Source organism: Tyto alba, unplaced genomic scaffold (assembly GCF_018691265.1).
Source record: "Tyto alba isolate M040663 unplaced genomic scaffold, T.alba_DEE_v4.0 Super-Scaffold_8, whole genome shotgun sequence".
NCBI lineage: Eukaryota > Metazoa > Chordata > Aves > Strigiformes > Tytonidae > Tyto > Tyto alba.
In genome coordinates, this window is record NW_024881329.1 from 22,500,636 (window position 1) to 22,525,241 (window position 24,606).

Here is a 24,606-nt window from a genome sequence, read left to right on the forward strand (position 1 = left end):
GGGGACGGAAGCGGAAGTCAGCGGGGGGAACATCCGGGGCGCCGACGTGGAGGGCCGGGGCGGAGGGCGATGCTGACCAAGTTCGAGACGAAGTCGGCCCGAGTGAAAGGTAACGGTGGGACCGCGCTTGGGCCGCGCGGAGAGCCCCTGGGGGTGTGGGGGGACCGTGCCGGGAGCTGCCACCAGCCCCTGGGGTCGCTGGGTGTGGGGGGTCGGGCGGCTCCCCTAGAGCTGCTCCGCGCCTCAGGGCTCCGGTGCGCGAAGGCCTCGTTGTCACGTCCCTCTGTGCCTCGGCAGGGCTCAGCTTTCACCCCAAGCGGCCGTGGATCCTCACCAGCCTGCACAATGGCGTCATCCAGCTGTGGGATTATCGGATGTGCACCCTTATCGACAAATTCGATGAGCATGATGGTCAGTGTGCTGGGGGGAGGCGCTGGGACCTGCTGGTGGAGGGAGACTGGGGTGCGGGGGGAGGTGGGGAAGCTCTGCTGAAGCGTTCCTGAGGCCTCTACTTAAATTTGCCTTCAGAGTTCGTCTGTTTTAGCTTCTATTTCTTTGCAGCTGGTTTGCTGAACATTGCTTGCACATGCGTAGAGTGGGATAGTAGTTTTGTTTCTGGCTGGAAATACAGACCTGAAAGGCCTGGATGTTTTGTGATGGAAAAGAGTGGGTTTGCGAATGGGATCTCAGACTGTTACATGACTTTTCATCATGACTTTGAAGCTTTTAATTTACCAATAGCTACAGGCATGAGGAAGAGTGCAAATTGTAGTCTTTAAGTGGTGCAAAGGACTGCTTCAGCTGTCTTGCTGTGTCCAACCTGCTCTTCCTATTTGTAGGACCCGTTCGAGGTATTGATTTCCACAAACAGCAGCCTCTCTTTGTTTCTGGAGGTGATGATTACAAAATAAAGGTAAAATTTTACTCCTGTAGCTCTTGTTCTCTGAAAAGCATCATCCAGGGAATGGAATGTGCAAAGAAACTGGTTAAAAGATGAGAAAGAGTGTTTGTGGGTGGGAAATAGTGTTTAGGAATTGTGATTCTCCTGTTTCAGAGACACTGGAGTTAACAGCAGCGAGTTGAAATCATTTTGTAGCTTACCTTAGAAAAATACTTTCAAATGGAAGAGAGAGGCTTGTAGGTGAACTGAAATGTGAGAAAGCACAAAAAAAAAAGTCTAGCAGGTGGTGGCCTGTGCTGTCATTGTTCTGCTTCTGTGTTGTGCAGGTCTGGAATTACAAATTGCGCCGCTGTCTCTTCACTCTGCTCGGGCACTTGGATTATATTCGCACGACCTTCTTCCACCACGTAAGCTCCTCTCGTGCTTACCCAGTGGTGGATGCCTCCTCCCTTTGTGTGTGAAAGGGATTTTTTTTTTTTTTGCTTCCCTTGCTAACGAAACTGTGCTGGTTTTGCTGGTGTGAGGGTGCTCCAGAGATGGTGGCCTTCTGTAGAGGTACAAGACGCATAAATTCTGCCTCCAAGACCTTAAATAAGATTTTAAAGGGTCATACCTGGGGACGGATGGAAAATACCATGTGGGAAGGGAATGTCTGGGGTTTGTATTACTTCATATATAGAATACTTTGTCTTTTTAGGAATATCCCTGGATCTTGAGTGCTTCCGATGACCAGACCATTCGGGTTTGGAACTGGCAGTCCAGAACTTGTGTCTGGTAAAATCAGTTGTTGCTTTAAAAAATAACTGCACAGTTTGGGGGCGAGCTGTCTTCATCTGTTGTTTTCAAGCTGTAGCCATGCTTAGTTGAAGGAACAGAACTGATAAAGAGAACTGCTCAGTTAGGAATGTTTCCATCAGTCTTGTCTTTTGCTTGTTTATTCTGATGCCACTAGACTTGTATTCATAAAGGCGCATATTGTTTGGTTGCAGATTTTTTGAGGTTAAAATAATGTGTCAGTGCTGAAGCCTGCGAAGTTATTGATATCAGAAAGCTGACTCTTGAATGCTCTCTGTAAGAACAGATATGCTCAGTGTTCAGCCATGCCAACTCTGGAAGAGTCGCAGTCAGCAATCCTGTATTTCCTTCCTGAGACTGAGCTTAGTGCTGTTGGTGCAAATTGGATTGTGTACTAAAATATTTTATGCTTAAATGGTATTTTCTGTGCTTTTTGTTGTAGTGTGCTGACAGGACACAACCACTATGTGATGTGTGCCCAGTTTCACCCCTCTGAGGACCTGGTAGTGTCAGCCAGCTTGGATCAGACTGTGCGCGTTTGGGATATTTCTGGTGAGCTGCCCAGATCAAGGGGGTACCAGTGGCAAAGCCCACCTCAAAACTGCAATTGCCGAAAGTCAAGTGAGGCAGGAGGGAGTGGTTCAGATCTGAGAGCAGGAAGAGTAGCCTGGTGACTGCAGGAACCTCAGGCAGAAAATTAAAAATTCTCTACTGCTGGGGACCTATTCCCCGTAGTTTTCATGAAGTCGTGGGATGTTGGGAAGGGACCTCTGGGTGTCATCTATTCCAGCCTTTTGCTTGAAGCAAGCCTTCTGTGACAGTAGATGAGGTGAGCTGTAGCTTTGTACAGCCAAAAAAAACCTCTAAAGGTGGAAATTCTGCAACCTAGTCTTTCAGGCTGACTTTATAGCCAATGTAGGCAATGAATATTGCTGTCAGAAGGGACACAGGGTTGTCGACTGATCAGCTTTGCAGATATGCCAGACTTGGAGGAGGATTTTAGAAATTTCTGGATCGCCTTTATCCCCTTGGAAAACTCTTGGAGGCAGCAATAAGTCATATGTTCTGAGAGAAAGATAAAAAGGCCTCTGCCTGGATTGCAAAAAGGGTAGGGTTTGGTTATCATAGCCTAGTTGTGGGTGGTGGCAAGAAGATAATCTTATCAGGAATTCTTTCAACTTTTTCAGTGTGGTTGTGTGTTTCATAAAATAAAGATCAGAGCAGGAGTTGCAAATCAAAACTCCGAAGTACTTAGCTGATACCTGAGCTATTTCCTAGTTATACGTAGGTGATTTAATGGAATGAAATATGATGGCTAAATAAAAAAGCTAGAAATTGAGAAGATATTAGCTGGAGAGAAGGGACTGGTGGGGGGGAAGCACTGGTGGTGTTGCAACTAGAGACAGACTTCATCCGACCTGCCGCTCTCGCCATTGCAGTTTTGGTTGGGCACGCTGCGTTATTTGTAGCACACGCTCAGACACGGCCAGCTGTGTCAACAGCCGGGGCTGGGGACAGGATATCCTGGTTATTTAAAACCTGTCCTCCTCTCTGTACTGCCAGCATGGGGAGTTTAACAACTATTCTGCCAGTGAGCTTTGCTGCTGCATTCTCCCACAAACGCTCTCTCTCAGCAGAGTTCCAGCTGCCAAATTGGTTTGGAGATAGTACAGACCTTTTTTTCTCAGCTGATATGTGATGAGGGGTTTTAGAGACATGCTGAATTATTGACTCAGCTGTCGCTCCAGTCAGACACGACACTGCGAGAATACTAGTGTGTGGAAAAACCCACAGAGAGATAAGTGGTTTCAAAATACAATTCCGCTTCCCAATTTTTCCCCAAAATGACTTCTGTCCTTAGCAGGATTCTGTTCTGACTCTAGCAGTCTCCTGGGAAGGGTTATTTCCCCATTTTGTCTGATGTCTGCTGTGCACATAATCCTAGTCAGAGAAAACATCATTTGGTGTTGAGCTTTAAATCCATTTCTGAGTGCTGCTGTTAACTTGCAGCTTCTCTTGACATCAGTGACAATTTTTTTCAGCAGGTTTTGGGATTATGAGCGCTGGGTCTTTGATGCCCTCAGTTAAATGAATCTAAAGGTCACATTCTAAAAGCCTCCTCCCAAAACTGTGAACCTCAGAGACAGTGTGAGGAATGAGGAGTGTGACCCGGACTGGGCGCGGGAATGTGAAGATTTTCCTCTTGGTTTGAATTCCTACACAGATAATGCTCCTTGGTTTGAAACCTGCTGGTAAAGCATCTGCAATGCAAAACAAGTAGGCTCAAAGTTAAAGGGTCTGTTTGCTGCTCATCTCCTGAGAGAGACTGTGGGAATGCAGTCAGAATAAGCTTGTTTATATATATTAAAATGCATGAACGTTTGTGTTGTATTATTCACCTGTGCTGTGGAATGAAGTCCTTGCTCATGGTGCTGATATTAACCTACAGACACTACAAAATAATCTTCTGTTTTCCTCTAAGTATTAACCCCCGAGGAGGGTGTTAGTGGTCTTACCCTGAGTGCTTTTGTGTGTGCTCTAACATCACACACCAACTTCTGTTTAACCTCGCTCGTGGTTGGCAAACGTCGATGTCTGATGCTTGGCAGGAAACTTCCTTGTTCTGTCAGGGCTCTGTTTAGTCCATCTGGGTGACCAGCTTAAGTGAGGATCACCCGAGGGTTTGGGCTGGCAATGTTGAGAAGCCCTGGGACTGGCAGGACCTGAGAGTCCCCAGGTAGCGTCGGAGGCCTCGACTGCCTCTCCTTGAGCACCCTCAGTGGATGTATGTTGACGGCTGGCAAAACCCTTGGTACAACTTCAGCCTCCACTGCACTTCTCTAATTGCCCACTGAATGTGGATGGATTACAGGGACAGGAAAGAACCTGAGGCCAGCAACAAAAGGGTCTGTACCCAAGAACCCTCTTTAGTTTCCATTGAAGAGGAGAATAGAGCAAAGGAATTTGCAAAGGACTCTTTGTCGTCTTCCTTCTAACTTGCAGCTTGTCATTCACAGTTAGCATGTCACCCCTTTACTCTGGTTATTTTAATACCTGTTCTCCTGAGTGGTCATGTGCATGTTGAGCTGAGTCTCCTTTTCAGGTTTCTTTTTTAACACCTGTCCTCAGAATGCCTAATAGCTGCCTTTCTGCTACGAGTCCCTTTTCCGTCCCTTCTCCCTCCCCAGAGCAACACAGGAGGCTGGTGTGTTCTGTGAGTGTCCTGCCTTTCCTCTCGATTTGTGCAGTTACGCCAGAAATTTTCCACTTGTGTCCCAGTCTTGTTTCACTGGCTTGTCAAAGGCTCAAGTATTTTCTCTTCCAAAAACTCTTGTATTTCTTCACTCCTCTTTCTTGGATTATGTATGTTTAATTCCTCCTTTCTGGGGTACTTAGTGTCAGCTTTGTAGGGGTATCTACTCAGCCATTCCAGTCCTTCACCGTTACCCGGTCCGTCTGTATGTGCACCTCCCTCAGTGCGCTGAGCCTTTGTGCTTTGCTGTGAGACACTGCTTAACATGTTGGTTTCATTAGACTAACTTTGCCAGAGAGGTTGTTGAGCTGTTAATCCATGAGGAGTTTAGGAATCAAAATTGCGACAAGAAAATAATAATTTTTGTCTTCAGTATTGTTTGTTTGCTTCTTACCCTTCCCTCTCTGCTGGCATCCATGCCAGTGCAATTCTGCTTTTATCTTAGACGTTTTTTTCTTATCCTTAATAAATTTCGTGATAGCATCCTTGGGCCAAGTACTTTTAAATGGCAAAGCATATTTTCTGAGTTATGTTTTAGAGTGTTATGTGTACAGTCTTCTCCCTGTGCACTGTTGGAGGAGAAGCTTTTTTTGATTCTCAGTTTCCCTACTGTGGTCCGTTGGGTTTTTAGGAAGGATAGCAGGTATAGGCCTGTTTTAACTTGGAACCCATAGTTTTCTTCAGAATCAGGAACAGGGTTTATTTCGTATAGCTTTAGCTCCTGAAAATACTTTGTTTCCAGTCAGGTTGTCCAAATCCATAACCAAGAGGCCATCAAAGTGATGTGGGTGAGAGTCCCCTGAAAGGTGCAAGCTCAGATAAGCGAAGGGGTAAGAGGGGGAGAAATGGGAACGGGTCAGTCCTCCCTCGCTGAGGTGCTGCTGCCTTCCTCCCAGTGAGCTGAGGCGATCCTCCCTGCGATTTGCTGCATTGCAGACTTTCCTCTGGGTATGTCTAATCTGAGCTTGTGCTTTTGGAGGAAGTGGAAGGGAGTCCTGGATGTTTCTCATCCTCTTTCAAGTTCCCAGTTTCCACCTGAAGATGTGTGTAAGCAGCACAGGAGAGCACTCAGCTTGTCGTTAAATCAGTAACGTTGTCTTGATAATGTAATTTTTGCTCCCTCCTCCCCTGCTTCTCCTTCCTCTTTGTTCTACAAGGCCTAAGGAAGAAGAACCTGTCCCCTGGAGCTGTGGAATCGGATGTCAGGGGAATAACGGGGGTGGATTTGTTTGGGACAACAGATGCGGTTGTGAAGCACGTTCTTGAGGTACAATGTCAGTGTGTGTGTGCAGTACAGCCTTTTCAGTTTTATTTAATGAAATCTGTGACATAAATGATCCTCTAAAAGCCCAGAAAAATAGCAGAGGAGAAAAGAGTTGAAACACCTGGCTCAGCTCTGTAGAGTTACGTGCTCTTGTAGATTATGGAATTACTTTTTCTGAGTTTAAAATCTGAAATCTGGAGATATTTGCACTGTAACCAAACGGATATGGTTTTCTCCGTACTGCCAAAAGCTCAGTTAAATAGCAGATGTTATTACCTTGTGTTCATGGAAGCAGCAGAGGAGATTATGGTAGAGACAGCCTTCTGTAACGGCTTGTTAAAGCGAGGAAGTGGGGCTGCTCTGCTGCCGAGCTTCAGCTTTGCTCTCTTGGTGAGGAACGGTATCTGCAAAGCTTATTATTGCGGGCATCTCTGATCTTACTATCTGTAAGCATTCGGCATGAGCAGCATGGAGTATTAAAATAGTGGAAGCTGTGTCTTGGGAAGTCTGTCTGCAGTCTTTGTTGCTTCGGCCTTCCTTTGCTCATTCCATTCAGTCACCAAATTGCTTCAAGTGACTGTTTTCTTTGCGCCTGTAGGGCCACGATCGGGGGGTGAACTGGGCTGCCTTCCACCCTACAATGCCGCTTATTGTGTCGGGAGCTGATGATCGGCAAGTGAAGATCTGGCGGATGAATGGTAAGAGGATTCTCCAGGGAGGGCCCTCAGGGAGAAGGGGGTTAAGAGTTGAAATTTATGTTTGAACATCTGTAGGCTGAACCTGGAGGTAATTTACACTTTGCAAACGTGTCTGTATGATAGAGTGGTAAATAATCCCAAGCAGCGTTGGGTTTTGCAATTTGAGGAGAGCTCAGTTCTCTAGCAAACACTTCTAGCTTCTTTTGATTTGCACACACTGCTGAACAGAATCTTGTAGGATTAGGAAAACTTGACTCAAGTTTTTTGAATATGCCCGGATGGAATAAGAAAGGGAGATGATTTGAGAGCCAGAAGCCCTCTGCCCGGAATGGTTGTGCTTTTGTCAGCTCAGTCCAGCTAAATTCTGTACTCAGCACCTCTTTCGTAATCTGGTTAATCTGTTTCTCAGGTGAGTTGTGCTGGTGATTAGAGAGAGATCGGAAATGTGAATTGCAGAGAATGGTGTAGGAGCTAGTGGCCGATGCAGTTTGCTTTTTATTCAAACGCTTGCTGTGCTTCTGCTGTGGCAGAACTTAACCTGTTTAAGTGTTCTTTTCCTCATTCTTTTCCACTTCTGGCTAGAATCGAAGGCCTGGGAGGTTGACACTTGCCGGGGGCATTACAACAATGTCTCGTGCGCTGTCTTTCACCCGCGGCAGGAACTAATCCTCAGCAATTCAGAAGACAAGAGCATCCGTGTCTGGGATATGTCTAAACGGTTAGTGCTTGTCAAGCATCTGACTCAAGCTCATTGTGCACATTTTTACACTTATGAAAGACCTGCACTTATTCTTAGAGAAACCGAATGCTAGCAGTTCTTAAAACGTCATTGCTAGTGTTTGATAATTCAGGAGTGGGAAGTCATAATTTTCACGTTCTCTGTCCCTTTGAGACACGTGTGAAGAGGAAGGCTTGTAATTGTCTGAAAGCAGGTGGAAGACGGCTAACTTGTCTAGTGATACTGCTGCTGAAAATACGTTAAATGAGAATATATTATTTGACAGGAGGCTTTGAATACAATGTTTTGAACTCTCAGTGGGCTCCTTGTGCCGAATGCTAGAGGTGGTCTGTATGGCAAAGCTCAGGATCTTCAGTTTTGGGAACTGAAGTTTACACCAAGGTTTCCATTTGTTTATATTCCTTATTCCTTCTGTTGCACATTTAGCACGGGCGTCCAGACCTTTCGACGTGATCATGATCGCTTTTGGGTATTGGCTGCTCATCCCAACCTCAACCTCTTTGCTGCAGGTAAAAAAAAGCTCCTACTCAGTGTCTGACTGGTTGCTGCGAAGAGAAAATGCATTCCATGTAGGAAATCCATATGGGATTTGCTTTTCTTTAGCGCGCTTTGCAGAACACACTGACTTTATTAAATGTAGGGAAAAGATCCTTATTTAGTGGAACAGAGTCTCATTGTATCAACTGTAGTTCAGAGTTGGAACAAGATAGACCCTGCATTAACTAGCTAACTGCTGTAAGGCTAAGAAGAGAAGGGACAGATCCTAGGGGAACCTGTGTGGGAGTATTAATCCTTACAGACATGCGTGACATCGAGGCAGAGTGTTTCTAGAAGAGTGTCAGGTCTTAGATTTACTAGGAAACCTCAAGGAGGACGGGCACTTAGGAGAGAAGTGGAATCAGTTAATTCAGTGAGGCTGAGGAGTAGCAGACGTGGCTGGCAGTCACTGGTTGTGATTTTTGTTGGCTCTTTCTTGGTTTGAAGGGCTTGGTGGTGTCATCTTCATAATGAGAGAAGCCACAGGATTTAATTCACGTTTGAATTCTTTCATGCCTTTTCTCAGGGCATGATGGTGGAATGATTGTCTTCAAGCTGGAGCGTGAGCGGCCGGCTTATGCTGTGCACGGGAACATGCTGTATTATGTGAAGGACCGTTTCCTCCGCCAGCTTGATTTCAACAGTTCAAAAGACGTTGCTGTCATGCAGCTGCGAAGGTAGGAGATGGGTGCTCATCACCTTACAAGAGGTGTTGCCAGTATCCTGAATCCCTTATTAGTTTCTCGCTTACAGATAGATCATATTATTGTATTTGCACACCTCAGCTTCAGCTGACTCTTCTGTCAGATGAACTTATAAAATCTAGAAGTTTTTCTTAGGTAAATTTTTATCTGTGTGTAGATAAAAAAATTTTTATCTGTGTTTTTTTTTTTTTTTTTTTTTTTAACTAGTTTTAAGTTTCAGACTGAACTGACAGCTCTTTCATTTATGGAAACACTGATATTCTTACTCTGTTTCCAAGTGGTCTTGATTCAGGAAATTCATCAAAACTGAGCTTTTCTGGTACTCAGTATATTTCAGAAAATGAAAAATGTTTATCAGAAGGTAACTTTGGTAGAAGTAATCTTGATCTGCTCAAAGTTTCTCTTTTCTTTGTGACTCTTTTTCAGTGGTTCCAAGTTCCCTGTGTTCAACATGTCATACAACCCGGCTGAGAACGCTGTCCTTCTCTGCACAGTAAGTCAGTTTTGCTGCATAATGTGCTGAAAAACTTTCCACAAGGCTGTAAATGTTGGTTCTGTGAAATCCTATCTCAAAATGGGTTTTTGCCCCCCTCTCTGCAGAGAGCCAGCAACTTAGAGAACAGTACTTATGACCTATACACCATTCCCAAGGATGCAGACTCCCAGAATCCGGATGGTAGGCATTTCTTATTTCACATTAATCCTTGTGGGTGTTCATTATTGTGTAGCTGTCCCCTCCTCTGCTCTCCAACTCTGTATGTGTGTGCTATATATAAAAAAAAGCTTCATTTCTCTAAACCTCTCTTGTTGGACTCTTTCTCTGTATTTCCCAATGCCCCTGCAGCACACATCGTTTGGCAGGCTTCCTGCACACTATATCACACTACACTGACTTGAAAAATTCATGTTCATCCCAAACTTTTACTGCTACAAATATATATTTTATAATTTTGTTATTAGGAACTTTCTGTTTTCCCTTTCGACACAGCAGGCAGCCTTCCTGGCTTGTCAACAGAGATGGATTTTAACCAGATATGTTTTGTTCTAAGAGGTTTTATACTCTGAAAAGTGGCTGTAAAAGTGACAGTGCCAGACTGCCAGTAGTCATTCTTCCTCTCGGCAAATACCATGATCAGTTTTGTGCAATTTACAAGTCAAAACATGATTTAGGAAAAAAAAAATAATTCTTTCTCCTAACTATGAATTCCATTTGGGATCTGAAACTCCAGCTGGTTCCTCCTGCCTCTGTCATCACGGCAGTAAAGATTTTGAAATGAGTGGGAGTGATGAATGAGTGAGACTGGAATCCAGCTCACTTGCTCATAGATTTATTGATTTCTGTGGGCCTAATGAAGGGAAAATTTCTTTGCTGAGTACAGCCAGCAGGTGTATTTGAAGAGAGAAAGAGAGGTTTTTAGGAACTTTATATAGATGAAATGTTACTGAATATATTTCAAATATTTAGTTTGAGATGATCAAAGCTGACTTGTCTGGGGACACCCAGCTTGTGACCCTTTTAATGAGAAAAAGCATTATTCATCTTCTGCACGAAGAAGAAACGTTCAGGCCTCATGAAAACCATGCACTTTTAATACATGTTCAGGAATAGCATAAAATTTTACTGGTTGGTCAATACCTTCTCCAGCAAGCTGCTATATATGCAACCTTCTGATGATCTCCCAGGGCTAAAATGTAGGTATTTAACATGTGTCTTGGAGTTGTCATCCTCATGTCCTTCAGCTCATTTACCTGACCTACAAGGGAAGCTAAGCTTTCTTATCACTCTTCAACAGTCTTTTGGGTAATATATTTCAATCATTTTCTGTCTGATCTAACAGTCAGTGTTAAAGACTTCCAGCCAGTAAAAATACTGAGTTGTGGAGATTCAGAAAACCAGAAGTTGCCATCAGAAAACCCCAAGCAGAGCTGGGAATTGAATTCAGACAAGTCTTTCTTGGGCTGCGTAGCAAATGAGGGCTGAGGGGTGAGGCAGTCAGGTTAAAGTCATCATTTGTTGGGATGTAAATCTGCCACAAATGGCACTGTGCTTGGTGAAGTAGCACGCGGTCTAGCACGTGAGTCTCTAAAAACATCGTGTTGGGGTGCAGGACTGATGAGAAAAGGGGCTGAGAACTAAAGAACTAAAGAAAATTTTAATTTAGCAAAACGGCAGCAGCTCTCACTTCACTTCTCTGGTCCCTTCCGCTGCTGCAGAAAGCCTTCTCCACATCTGATGCGCGTCCTGCAGCACTGTTCTCTCTCTGTGCTGTCTGACACGCAGAGTGCTGTGTTTGTATTAGCATTTTAAAACTGGGAGAACAGCTGCGTGCTGGGGCGAGCGCAGCCTTTCTCCTCCAGCTCGTTATATCCGTTTGCAGGGGAGGGGGGGGGAGGGAGAAGGGAAGGGGGGGGGGGGGGCTTACATTGAAGCCGGGACCCTCGCTGCTCGGTTCGTTTGGCCAGCAAGGCTCTGCTCGTTAGCTTGACAGACGGTGCTGTCGCCCAGGATGGCCTGTGTCGGCGCCAAGCGGTGGCGTTGGCGGTACCGACAGCCACTTGTCTTGTGCCTTGGCTGGAGAGAAGGGCTGGCGCTGGCCACGCCGAGGACATCGGGAGGGGGGGCAGGAAATGAGTCTTGTGAATAGCCTCAGGTTAAACATGAGCTAGTAGGAAGCAGCTACAACAGCCAAGATGGGATCAAACAAGACTGACTAATGTGTTGCTGGAAGAGCCTGCCAGAGGTTTTATTCACTGCCTGTGTTTTGCTCTCCCCAGCCCCTGAAGGGAAACGTTCCTCCGGGCTAACAGCTGTGTGGGTAGCTCGTAACCGCTTTGCAGTCCTGGATCGCATGCATTCGGTAAGGGGACAAGCTTAATAGGGTCATCTTTTTAACAGGGTATGGTGTCGTTTGGAAGCCTGCAGATGGAAAGCGGGGAGATTGGGTTAACAGAATTATTGGAGATCCGAGTAGACTGGCAAAGCATTGTCAGTAGAGAGTGGGGCTGCGGACATACACGAGGAAATGTAATGCAGTGACAATGTAATGAGTTGAAATATTATTTAACTACTTTGTCAGTAAATCTCAGCTCAGTTGCTGGAAGCCTGCTACAGCAGGTGAGATCAGGAATGACAGCTCTCCAGAACAGGGCTGTGAAGCCAGCCAGGTCACTTTCGTAGCATGGAAGTAATGGGGAAATGGTGAAAATACAGGTTAGATTATTAACAAAGCTCTTTGTTCCGCTCTTGTGGAGTGTGATAGGAGAAAGAAGGGGGAAAGACAGTCATGGAAAGTTTTCCCTGCTTGAATTTACTTCATGTGAAGGGGAAGAAAAGCCTTGCTCTTTGCCTCATGCTAGATACTGTGTTTTGTTTTGTTTAAATTCAGAGTGTGTTTTGACTTAGGAAATTCAAGTTTATTTCCTGCCTGTTCTGGTGCTCCTCCCTGCCTTCCCCTTCTCCGCTTGCCATTCTTGCCTCTCAAATTCCTCATTTTCTTATTCTGTCTACACTCGTTCTCTCTCGTTTTTCCCTAATATTTACTTTGTTCATATACTCATTGTAGAGAGGGTTTGCAAACTGTATCAGCCAGTTAGCAATGACACCAGTGGGGCAGAAAAGAAAGGTTGCTCTGTTTCTGCACCCTGGCAAACTTGTGGTTGGGTTTTCTCACAGGGTAAAGTCTGATCCTGCCCTGAGAAGGGCTGCAGCTCTTATTTTGGCCTCACGTCGCTGAGGTTCAGCTACACAAAAATTCTGAGTGCAAACAGTCCGAAATTTCTTTGTGGAATTCAGCTAACTGTCCTGTGCAACATTTCCTCTCATCAAATGGCAGATCCTAATCAAAAACCTGAAGAATGAGATCACGAAGAAGGTGCAGGTGCCGAACTGTGATGAGATTTTCTATGCTGGCACAGGGAACTTGTTACTGAGGGATACAGACTCCATCACCCTCTTTGACGTGCAGCAGAAGCGGTAAGATCCAGTCTGCTGGGGGAAGTTTTAATATTGTAATCCTGCTGGTGTATGCCCTCTGGGGACAAGTAATAGCTATTAATGCACTCCAGAATTTAGCATCAGCTGCAGGCTGTGTCAGACCGATCCAAACCACGGCTAGCAACTGTTACGAAGAGCAGAGTGTAAACATAGCCAAGGTGCAATTTATGCTGCAGGCATCGTGCCAGTGATCACAGGGAGATGCGTGCCATACCCTTGTAAATCCTGTGACTACGGAATCGGGTGCTGTAAAAGTGGAGAGAAATCAAAAAACCCAAACTCAATCAAGCTAAGCTTGCCTGATATCTTGTCCCTGAGGTTTTATATCTGCTCAAAATGCTCTTTTGGCAGCATGTTTGTGCTGGTATATGTGCTGCTAGCCACAAAGGAACAGGCAAGGAGTTGGTGCTTTTGGCCATCTTTGTAGGCTTGAGAAGGTTCTGGATCATCTGCAGATAAATATAGTGCATGCTGATTGTTTCTGTCCCAGAACTTGCCTAATTTCCTTGCTTGAATGCCTCTGTCTTTCTAGTATTGTTGGGAAAGTTATAAGTAAATTAATGCAAGTGCTGCTTGGAAATACCTTATTTCCCTCGTTCTGTTAAATCTGCCTTTAAAACCCCCTCAGAAATCTAGGTTTTGAAGTCAGTTGTCACTCTAATATATTTGTTATTGCACAGGTATGGAGAGAGGTTTGTTTTGCTGCACAGGACTGCAGAGACACTCGGTTCTGCCTCACGATTTTGTAGCTCCAGAATAGCAAAAAGGGCCTTCAGAGCATCTGCAAATTGGGCTCAGGCTGTTGGGCACTGGTCGTTATCATACCGAGCTTGATCCTAGAGCGTGCTGTGGAGGGATATTGTTCAACTCTGATATCAGTGCTGTCCTTTCCCAGAACTCTGGCCTCGGTGAAGATCTCCAAGGTGAAATACGTCATCTGGTCGGCTGACATGTCCCATGTAGCTCTGCTGGCTAAGCACGGTAAGTGCTGGGGTGGGGCGGGGGGCACAGTGTTTCATTGGGATCCTGGTGCATGCTAGCTCCTTCCTCGATTGGGAGCAGAGTCCCTGCTAGCATGGCCTGCTAGAGAAACCACTGGGTGCCATGGCTGGCAGTGAAGGTGCAGCTGAGGGCATTCACAGCGTGGGCCCTGCCGCTTTGCCCCTTCAGCAAAACCTTTCCACAGGCCTGTAAAACAGAGGGCTGCTTGTGCTCCTCAAACTCATCCAGCTAATCCCTTTCATAAAACAAAGGCGGATGGTGACAATTTAGTTGTGGTTGCCGTCATCTCCTTAGCATCTGACGCCCTGAATTGAATTGCTGTTGCTGGCACTATGGAATAGAGAAGCCATAATTCTGAGACAAATGTTTAACAGTAGAGGGTTCCCTAGCCTTACTTTTTTTGGCTTTCCTTTCCAGCCATCATGATCTGCAACAGGAAGCTGGAGTCACTGTGTAACATCCATGAAAACATCCGTGTCAAGAGCGGTGCCTGGGATGAAAGTGGTGTTTTCATCTACACCACCAGCAATCACATCAAATACGCCGTCACCACAGGGTGAGTCTGGGAGTCGTGCACCGAGTCCTTGCACTGGCAGGCCTTGTGGAGGCTACTGTGGGGTTTTTGGTTTGGTTTGTTTTTTTTTGGGGTTGTTTTTTTGGCAGACACCAAAACTGGTGCTTGTGAAACGGCACTTTTGTTACAGCATGGACATACCCAAGGGCAGCTAGGGCTAAATACTCATGTTTGGTTGCTTAATCTGTGCACTGGTGTTTTATCGCTGGGCTGGATGCCTGCACTGTTCATCTGACTGGGGCTTGCTTTTATAATGCAGGCTGAAATAACATACGGAGTGTTGAGGTAGGGGATGTAGTCCTACGGATGTGTTGGCATGTGTCACACGTGTGCTGTTTACTGGCTTTAGGGATCACGGAATTATCCGCACCCTGGACCTGCCTATCTATGTTACCCGTGTGAAGGGGAACAACGTGTACTGCCTGGACAGAGAGTGCCGCCCCAGGGTCCTCACCATTGATCCCACAGAATTCAAATTCAAGCTGGCATTGATCAACAGGAAGTATGATGAGGTGAGGAGATGGGACAGACCCTGCTTTCTTCCTTGACCTAAACCCAAGGGTCGAGGGAAGTCCCTCGCAAGCGGTGTTGGCAGCGTCAGTGCCTGGGCCTTTTCTCTGCAGGTGCTGCACATGGTGAGGAATGCCAAGCTTGTGGGCCAGTCCATCATTGCTTATCTGCAGAAAAAGGGCTACCCAGAGGTGGCCCTGCACTTTGTCAAGGACGAGAAGACCCGGTTCAGCCTGGCACTGGAGTGTGGCAACATTGAGGTGAGGCGCAGGTGGTGCTGTGAGAAAGGCATGTCCTCTGGGTATCGCTTGCAAACCTTACTTTTTGCTGTGAGGAGGGAGGAGTATTGGGAAGAAGGGAGTATTAGTTGAGAGTGATAGAGTTGAGGGTGACAGCAGTCCTGCTAAGGCGCAGGCCCTTGGCTGGGGGAATGATTTAGTGCAGCGATCCTTGTAATCCCATGCTTTCCATCATGGGCATTATCAAGAGAAGCCAGCAGAGAAAACTGGTTTCTGCAAAGTCTTTGTAACCATGTTAATTCTCTTGTTAGATTGCTCTGGAAGCAGCCAAAGCTCTGGATGACAAGAATTGCTGGGAGAAACTGGGAGAAGTGGCATTGCTGCAGGGAAATCACCAGATTGTGGAGATGTGCTACCAGCGCACCAAGAACTTTGATAGGCTTTCCTTCCTCTATCTCATCACTGGCAATCTGGAGAAGCTTCGGAAGATGATGAAGATAGGTGAGTGCCAGGGTGATGAGATAAGAGCGAACGGGCAGCAGCACAGTGGAGGCTGAGAACAGCAAAGCTATTGTGACTTTTTTTCCTTTTGGTTTAGCTGAGATCCGTAAAGATATGAGTGGCCACTACCAGAATGCCTTGTATCTAGGAGATGTGGCAGAGAGAGTGAGGATCCTGAAGAACTGTGGGCAAAGTGAGTAACAGACTAACATAAATCCTTGTGGGCTGGGGAGAAGCTGGGGAGGCTGTTGGGATGAACAGTAATTTTTGGAGGCAGATCAGCATAATCCCTTACCTGAGAAACTGAATCAGATGAGCAGAAACTAACCCGAGATCCAGGAGACCCATATCAGCTGTAGAGCTTATTCAAATGGTCAGTTGTTGCCTGCACATTCTAGTCCTAAATCCAGTAACATCCCTAAAGGTGTGATTCTACACCTTGGTATGCTGCTAATCTTTCCTTTGTGGCCCCGTGTGCTGGTGTGAGAAGTTTTCTTTCTCTAGGCAACGAAGAACACTCACTCCTGTTAGTTATATCTCATTTCAGAGTCTCTGGCCTATCTCACGGCTGCAACTCATGGTCTGGATGAGGAAGCTGAAAGCCTGAAGGAAACATTTGATCCTGAAAAGGAAACGGTTAGCAGACTGACTAATGCTTCCTGCTTCATTGTGAGAGTTCTAGAGTTTGGGAAGGAGATGACAGTGAGTGTTAAGTGTCACTGGCTGGGCAGCTCCTTTCTGGGAGGGAGGAACCATCACCGTTCCAGTCACTTGAGACTGCCTGTGCCGCTTGGAGGTGGGTAGGCCAAAGAGTGGGATTTTCCTTCTGTGGCCTTTAGCTGTTTTCTGCACCTCTCTGCTCAGATTCCAGACATTGATCACAATGCAAAGCTGCTGCAGCCTCCTGCTCCTGTCATGCCTCTGGATACCAACTGGCCTCTGCTGACTGTCTCCAAGGGGTTCTTCGAAGGAACAATTGCTAGCAAAGGTATTGCTTTGTACTTGGAAAGGTGCATTAAGCTGGGGTATGCAGGATGGAGATATTTATTTGTCTCTGTGGCTCCTGAACTGTTGCTGTTAACCTCAGATTTGTTATGTGTTACTAGCAGAGATTGGAATCCAGCTTGGCATTTACACAGTCTTGGCAAATCTCTCAAATCTTTGGCCTTTTAGCACAAGATGAGACTTAACAATTGGAGGGGAGGGTGCTGGTCTAATGTAATTCTTTGCTTAACATCTGACCCACTCAGAAATGAGCAAATGAAGGATTCTACCCTTTTTGTAGGCAAAGGGGGTGCCTTGGCTGCTGATATTGATATCGACACTGTGGGCACTGAAGGCTGGGGAGAAGATGCAGAGTTGCAGCTGGATGAAGGTGGGTGAATCCCAGAGTTTTTCTTGCAGAGGTGTAAGTGTGTGCCTGTGTAAGAGCTCTGACTATTTCTCCTCTGCCCCCTCCATGCAGATGGCTTTGTGGATGCTGGAGAGGGCTTTGGAGAGGAAGGCCTAGGTAAAGGACAGGAAGAAGGAGGTGGATGGGAAGTTGAAGAAGATTTGGATCTTCCCCCTGAACTGGTAGGAGGCTTCTGAGAGGCTTGTTGAGCAGCCCAGTTGTAGTTACTTGGGAAGGCGATGACAGCTTGTGGTGGTGGTGGGGGAAATGTGTTCTGGGCTTCTTCAGAGACTCGGTCATCACAGCTGTGGCCAGCTCTGATTTCACCTGGGTGCTGGAAACTTCCGCACTAATCACTGCTCTGTGTGTTCCCCCAGGATGTACCTGCTGGTCCAGCAGGAACAGCGGAGGACGGATTCTTTGTGCCCCCCACCAAGGGCACCAGCCCAGCTCAGGTAGCGGCACAAGTCTTTGATTGTCTTTCTCAGAAAATTTCTACTTCGCTGCTTCTTTTCCGGTTCAGTCTTTCTTGTTAACACGTGCCTGCGAGCAGAGAGTAGGAATTTAAGTGGAGTTAGGGGTGATGAGGGTAGGTAAGACAAAGGTGTGCATATACACAATATGTTTCCCTTCCATTCTTGTAGGTGTGGTGTAACAATTCTCAGCTTCCTGTTGACCACATTCTGGCAGGCTCCTTTGAGACAGCAATGAGAGTAAGTTGCTCGTGGAGTTCCTAGGGAAAAGATTGTGCTCTTGTCCTCACGTATTTTATCTCTGATCCAGTCTGAACCTTCATTTTGTGTCCTTCTTTGAATCATTTTGTGCATTGTTTTCGCTGGGTATAAAATAAGAGGTGCTGTGAGCCTGAGTGACATCTTTTGTACAGCCCTGGACAACTTTTACTCAGCAGTTCAATGTGTCTCTTCCAGCTCCTCCATGACCAGGTAGGAGTAACAAACTTTGGACCCTACAAGCAGCTGTTCCTGCAGACCTATGCCCGTGGCCGCACGACCTACCAAGCTCTGCCATCTCTCCCTGCCATGTATGGATACCCACATCGCAACTGGTAAGCGATCGGCTTAGCTCCTTTCCTGTCCTCTTTCCCTTGGGCCATACACCCCCCAGCCTCCTCGACAGTTGGAGCCAGAAATGTCTCCAGTTTCTGTTGTGAAGGAAGGAGCCTTCCCGTTTGTGGGTATAAACAGGGAGCATTCTGTCTTTAGTGGGATTTTTCCGCTGCCTGCTGTTAGATGTAAAGAACTGCTTTCATTTTTTTTATTTTAGAGACTAAAACCAGGGTGAGGTGGTTGGGATGCTGTGTTTTCTAGCGCTAATGCTCTGCCTCTGACAGAGCTGGTGTGAGGCATCTAGAGAACCACAGGTGTGTTTTCACAGTGGTGCCTGGGAGCCACTGTAGAAAAATGAGCCAGACTTCCCAGCCTGCGCTAATGCAGAGTGAGCTGGGCATTGTGGGTGGCAGAATTATGGAAGCACAGATGTCTTTTGTGCTAAGCTAATGGCAAAGAAAAACAGCGTGGCCCTAGGTCAAAACATTTCTGACAAGTTGCAGTCGAGCTGACGATGTGTGTGTTCCTGCTGGCCTCTGCAGTGGTCTCATTTGTACCCCCAACCCCTCTTTGGTGCCCCCAGGAAAGAAGCTGGCTTGAAGAATGCCCTCCCTGCTGTTGGACTGAAACTCAACGACCTGATCCAGCGCCTGCAGCTGTGCTACCAGCTCACTACAGCTGGCAAATTTGAGGAGGCCGTGGAGAAGTTCCGCTCTATCTTGCTCAGCGTGCCCTTGCTGGTTGTGGACAACAAGCAGGAGATTGCTGAGGTGAGACGCAGGCTCGTGTCTGTTTTCTGTGTGCCCGTGGGGCAGGAGGCTGAGTGCCTGACTCTGTCTCCCTCTCTGAAAGGCTCAGCAGCTGATAGCCATTTGCCGGGAGTATATTGTAGGACTCTCGATGGAGATTGAGAGGAAGAAGCTGCCCAAAGAGACCCTGGAGCAACAGAAGCGAATCTGTGAGGTACAGAAACTCTTGTGAATTCCTTCACTTTGAGGGAGATTGAGGGGGAAGTAGCCTTTGGGTTTAAAAAGGAATTGGGAATCCTGAATTCTGCCATTTCCTCTTTTAAATTAGATGTGGTGGTGATTACCTGGGAGGGGTTTTTTGCAGCATTTTTCAGAGCATCCAGCTATTCCCATGGTTGGTAGTGATTGTATCCCTGCTTTCCCTCCTTCTCCCTAATGCAGATGGCTGCCTATTTCACCCACTCCAACCTGCAGCCTGTCCACATGATCTTGGTGCTGCGTACCGCTCTCAACCTCTTTTTCAAACTCAAAAACTTCAAGACAGCTGCTACTTTTGCCCGTCGGCTGCTGGAGCTGGGTCCAAAGCCTGAGGTGGCCCAGCAGGTACGTCTGTGAGGTGCATGGCCAGAAATATCTGCTGTGGCAGACCCCGCCTGGACGGCTTCCTAGCTGCCCCTCGATGTGATTGCTTTTTGCAGACGCGCAAGATCTTGTCAGCGTGTGAGAAGAATCCCACTGACACCTACCAGCTCAACTATGACATGCACAACCCCTTCGACATCTGTGCTGCCTCTTACCGACCCATCTATCGTGGCAAACCCGTGGAGAAGTGTCCGCTCAGCGGAGCCTGCTACTGCCCGGAGTTCCATGGGCAGATCTGCCGCGTCACTACGGTGAGGGAGGCTCAAATTCTGTTACCACCCGCTCCTAACCCGCGATGTTTCCCTTGACAGTTCCCTCCAGCAGCTTTCCCCCGTGCTTGCCCCTAACTTGGCGTAGGTTTTGGGTCAAGTTGAATGTTGGAGGACTTGGCACGTGAGGTGGAACAGTTTGAGAATTGTGAAATATTGCGTAGTTCAACTGCTACCTGCGGGGTCTGACATTGTGGCCATCAGCGGCGGGCGTTCTCGAGAACCGTCCAGGCTCTGAGCGCCGCGTGTGGGGTTGGGCTGTTGAGTTGCTTTTAAGCTTTAATCATCTCCCTTTCATTCCTCAGGTGACGGAGATCGGCAAAGATGTCATCGGGCTGCGGATCAGCCCACTCCAGTTCCGTTAGGGCATGCCTGTCCCAGGGAGGTGTGAGACTGGAGGGAACCGGTCCTGTTCCACAGCACAGTGTGGAAACCTTCACCTCCCACCATTCCAGCTTTTAGTTCATAGTCTCTTCACCATAGCCATGCCTGTGCTGTGTCTTCCCTGCTCTTCCCCACCCAGGAATGCTGTAGTGAGACAATTTGCTGCTTCCAAGTAGCAGCAACTTGAGCACCTGTTTCCAGATCCAGCTGATGTGAAGTTTCTGTGTGCCCTTGTCCCAGAGCAGATTTTTTTTCCAGAGGATAAAGGGTGGTTCTTGCTGAGCTCTGTTTACCACACAGTGCGCTTTGTAGAAACTCCTTGAGAGTCAGCAGCTGCCTCTTACGTCCTTTAGTGTCAGGCTCCTGAAAGAAGAGCTCGAAGACCCTGCTGCAGGCTGGAGAGCAGGAATTGCTGAGCCTGGCTCTCGCAGGACCGCGGCCCTGTCTGGATCTGGGCTCAGTGCAGAGCCTGGCCCTGCTCCGGGGCAGCTCTCCGCCCCGCGGAAGTGGCAGGAAAAACTGCTCAGCATTCAAGTGCTAGTGTTGACTTTTTGTTTTGTTGTCCTAGCAACGCTTCTCAAAATAATCAGCTTCTCTCACAAATAAAGTAGATTGACCATCTTGATCTTCCTGTTTTGGAGCTCACTTGGTTTTACTGAGATAGAAGAGAGATAAGGTTTAATTTCCTCTTCTCCCCTCGGTCCCTCTTCTGCACTCCTAAGCTACCACACTTAGAGGTTTCTAAACTTTCCAGAAAATGGAGGCTGTAGTCCTGAAATAATTTATCACGCCGGCAGGGGCTGCTTCTAATTATAGTTAATTATATAGTTAATACATAACTGCTGTTGCCAGGGCTCAAATTATCCTCCTTGGTAATGCTCCTGTCTTTGCGTTTACCTTGCGTAGTTGTACCCTTTAGTGTTACTGCATCTTTCCCCGTGGCACTTCGCAGGCTGGAGGATCTCCAAAGCCGGGCAGATCGTGGCTTCCAGCAGTGACAAGGATGAGAAAACACATCTCACATCCATGGAGGAGCAGAGGGTAGAACGCAGAGCTCCTGCTCCCTCTGTGGCTGGACTGCTTTCCTAGTGCTTCCTCCTCAAACACGATGCTGAAATAAAACCATGCCTTACACTAGGATTTTAAACCTTTTATTTTATACATAAAAATGAGGAGTGGGGATGTCCCCATCTTAAAGGCGCTGCTTCCAGCTTTGCATCGGTCTGGTTCGAGGAATGTTCACAGCGGTGGGGGGAGATGCAGCAGCCAGGGCTAAGGGTGAGGGGCCTTAACAATCAGGGTATCGTGGCAGGCCACCGCAATGCCCCCGATGAGGTTCAGGAACTCTTGGAAATCTAGCTGCCCATCGCTATTCAAATCGAGTTTCTTCATCATCCTGTCCACAACACCTGGGTCCTGATTCTGCAAAAGAGCCAAGAGATGGGAGTCGATGTCTGCCTCGAGGCAGAGGTGCCCCTCGCTGAGCCCCCCCCCCCACCCCAGGCGTGGAGCTGCCGCTGCCCAGTTCATCACCAGTGGAGAGGGACTGGCAGAGAGAGGCAGAATTTGGTCAGGCCGCACTCTCATCAGGCTACACTGTGGCTTCTGGTGGGAGCAGAGGCTTTTAATTGCTGTCCCAGACGCTACGGGAGCTGCTTTTGGCCTGGATTTTGCTCACCTTCGTGAAGGCAGCCAGCTCGGTGTTCATGAAGGCCAGGAACTCCCTCTTGGAGAGCGTGCAGTTGTCCCCCTCGCGCCCTGCGTACCGCTGGAAGACGGCTAGCAGGGACTCGATGCAGCGTTCGGTCTCCGTGGGCTGCAAGAGCAAGGTCAGGTGAGCGTTGCAGGGAGCTCGGGGCTCGCAGGGGAGCAAACCTGGCTCTGTTTCTGGAGGAAGGCTGAGCTGAGGTTGGGGGGGGGACGGGGACTCCTGCTTTCTTCGAGGAGTCTCATATGCCCAACCTGTCCAGCTGCATTTTTCTTTGGTATTAAGTTCTCTGATGCCTTGGCACAGCACTCTAGTGCGGGAAGGACCCGGAGGCTTGGGGAGTGGTGCATGGAAAATCCCCTGGGGAGATGTCAGCTCCCATCAGAGGAGTGTCCTGGACTGGGAAGAGGTTGTGCTGCAACCACTGCAATGTGCTAGTTTTTTCCGTGCTCTCCAGCACGGCTTGGCTGGGACTGCATTTGTAGAAAGATAAGCCCGTTCTCCCCCTTCCCTTCCCCCTGCCCGGTCTGGACAGAGGAGAAACTCTGAGTCACCAGAGAAAAATTCAAGCAGAGTTAGCTCCCCAAGCTCCTGCCTGCAGGCAGGGACAGAGCTGGTCTGGAGAGGGCAAGGTGAGGGACATGGGGGGGGACGTGGGGCTCTTTCCCCTCCCCATAGCTCCAGACTTTGGGGAACTGGGCTGGAGCCCACCCTTCCCTGCCCAACCTCAGCATCCTGGGGCCTCCCCGCCACATCCTGCCCTGCCTGAGGCTCAATTCAGCCTTTTTTTTGGTTAATGGGAGAGGAGCCGGGTCTCTTCCGCCCTCAGCCGCAGGTCCTGGGCTCCTCTGTGCCCCCCACCCTGGTGCCGAGGGGGGGGTGAGATGGTGGAGGCAGAGCTGCAGCCCTGACTCTGGTAATGGGCAGCGGGGGGAAAAAAGGAGGAAGGAGGGGGTGGGGAACAGCACCAATGTCACCCCTTGGTCCCCCACACCTGCAGGGACCCTCTGCCCACCCTGTGTAGCTCTACACCCTCTTCCCGCGCCCGGGCCCCCTCCCCGGCAGAGATTTAGCTCCGCTCTTGGCACCTTCTCCCGTTTTCCGTGCCAAAGCGTTTCTCGCCTTCGGCTCTGGGGCCGCTTGCGGGAAAAGCTCCTCAGCCCTTGCCCTCCTGCCCTGCCAGAGCCGTCTTCTCCCTCCCCATCCCCGGGGCTCACCATGGCTGGGGTGCGACGAGACGGGGTTGGGGAGGGAGGCTCGGTCCTCAGCACGGCCGCGCTGGGATGCAGCAAAGCCCGAACCGGGGCGGTTATGAGCCTCAACGCCGCAGCCACCGCCCTGCCCGGCGCAGCCACCGCCCCAGCCCTGACTCAGCCCCCCCTGAGCCGCGTTGGGCAATCGTCAGCTCTAACGGCAGATCGGGACATGCCTGCGGTCCCCAGCTCCGGCTCAGGAATGTGCTGAGCCCCTCCTCTAGGCTCTCCATCCCTTTCCCTCCCGAGTTTTATTCTTTGCAGTTATTTACACTCCCGTTTTCTCCTTGTCTGTTTTCTCCCCTTGGTCCTTTGCTGCTTGTCCCTCCATTTCTTCCCCAGGGTCGGGGCTGAGCCCCCAGCCCAGGCTCCCTCAGTACTACCTGGAGCGTCCTCAGAGTTTCCTCTTGCTACAGCGAGATTTGGGCTCCCCCATCTCTGCTAATGAGGCCGGCAAAGGCAGATCAGATGAACAGGCACCATTCCCCCCTCCTGCAGTGCTGGGGCTGCTCACTCTGGGGGCTGGCTGCTGCTTGTCCCCTTCAAGCCCGACTGGTCCCACTTGCTCAGTTTTGCTGGTAACACCTTGTAAAATGGGGGGGAGGAGGAAGCCCTGTGGGGTTGGGGGGCTCTGTGGGCAGCTGGCTGCAGCCAGGATTTGTCCCCGGGGGTGCTGGTCTGAGCTCCTTGCCAGGTCTGGCCACCCATTGTGCAGCTACAGAGAGACTCGGGAGAGCTAAAACCAGGGAGAAACAGAGGTGGAAGAGGGAGAAGGAGGCACCCAGAAGGGCAAGGATGTGTCCAAATACCTCGGAGGAGGGATTTGTGCCCCAGGGGAGCCGGGGAAGCTGCTCCCTGTTTACCCGTGTTTGCACAGCCGTGCCGTGGTTACAAACCCACTTCCCCGCCTTTGCGACCGGTGCTGACACAATCCCTCGCCCGTGGCCGGATTTCCCCCTGACTCCCAGCCCTGGGTGTTTCCGTGTTTCCCCAAAAGCTTCAGGGGACCCCGTAGCACAGAGGTGGGGGGTAACACAGGCTGTCCCCGCCCGGCGCGGGTGCTGGGATGTGCTCTGGGATGTGGGACAGCTTCCAGGGCCGGGGCTCTTTGGAAAATGCTGCTGGAGACTGAGTCAGCATAGAGCAGGAGAAAAAGAAGCAGCCACTCAGGGCGACAACAGTCCCCAATATGTTTTCCTTTCTTGTCCCAATTTCCTGCCCCAAAGCTCTCCTTTTCCCCCATGTATTGGGGGAAAAATACTTCCCACTCCGCCATCCAGCCCCTCCCAAACTGGAAACAGTTCAGTCCCTGTAAAGACAAAAATATTTTCCAAACCTGGGAGCCGAGGGCAAGAAACCTGGTCCTCTTCTGGGATATTTGCAGTTCCACCTGCATTTGGCAAACTCTTCTTTGTTGCTCCTTTAACAAT

The 24,606-nt window shown here is 48.6% G+C and overlaps 2 protein-coding genes across 3 annotated transcripts; one reads left to right on the forward strand and one right to left on the reverse strand.

Annotated features, from left to right (window-relative positions):
- Positions 1–5: 5 nt before the first annotated feature.
- Positions 6–20,840, forward strand: COPA (COPI coat complex subunit alpha). Its single transcript, XM_033002148.2, has 33 exons — positions 6–109; positions 298–411; positions 840–913; positions 1,228–1,308; positions 1,599–1,675; positions 2,139–2,248; positions 6,107–6,216; positions 6,812–6,911; positions 7,494–7,629; positions 8,077–8,159; positions 8,714–8,864; positions 9,318–9,384; positions 9,492–9,567; positions 11,667–11,749; positions 12,725–12,864; positions 13,781–13,866; positions 14,305–14,443; positions 14,811–14,973; positions 15,085–15,231; positions 15,522–15,711; positions 15,809–15,904; positions 16,259–16,347; positions 16,576–16,699; positions 16,997–17,086; positions 17,177–17,286; positions 17,482–17,559; positions 17,749–17,817; positions 18,034–18,170; positions 18,755–18,941; positions 19,024–19,134; positions 19,362–19,523; positions 19,619–19,813; positions 20,137–20,840. Exons 1-33 carry the CDS (start codon positions 70–72, stop codon positions 20,194–20,196), a joined length of 3,675 nt encoding a protein of 1,224 aa, XP_032858039.1. The 5' UTR covers positions 6–69; the 3' UTR covers positions 20,197–20,840.
- Positions 20,841–21,350: 510 nt separating this feature from the next.
- On the reverse strand, positions 21,351–24,606 carry S100A11 (S100 calcium binding protein A11). 2 transcript variants are annotated; one of them, XM_033002149.2, is made up of 3 exons: positions 24,513–24,606; positions 21,894–22,031; positions 21,351–21,637 (listed from the first exon to the last, which is right to left on the reverse strand). In XM_033002149.2, the coding sequence occupies exons 1-3, from the start codon at positions 24,570–24,572 to the stop codon at positions 21,488–21,490; spliced, it is 348 nt and encodes a 115-aa protein (XP_032858040.1). In that variant the 5' UTR covers positions 24,573–24,606; the 3' UTR covers positions 21,351–21,487. The 2 variants fall into 2 exon arrangements, with proteins under 2 accessions (XP_032858040.1, XP_032858041.1); XM_033002150.2 differs by lacking the exon at positions 24,513–24,606 and adding an exon at positions 23,141–23,274.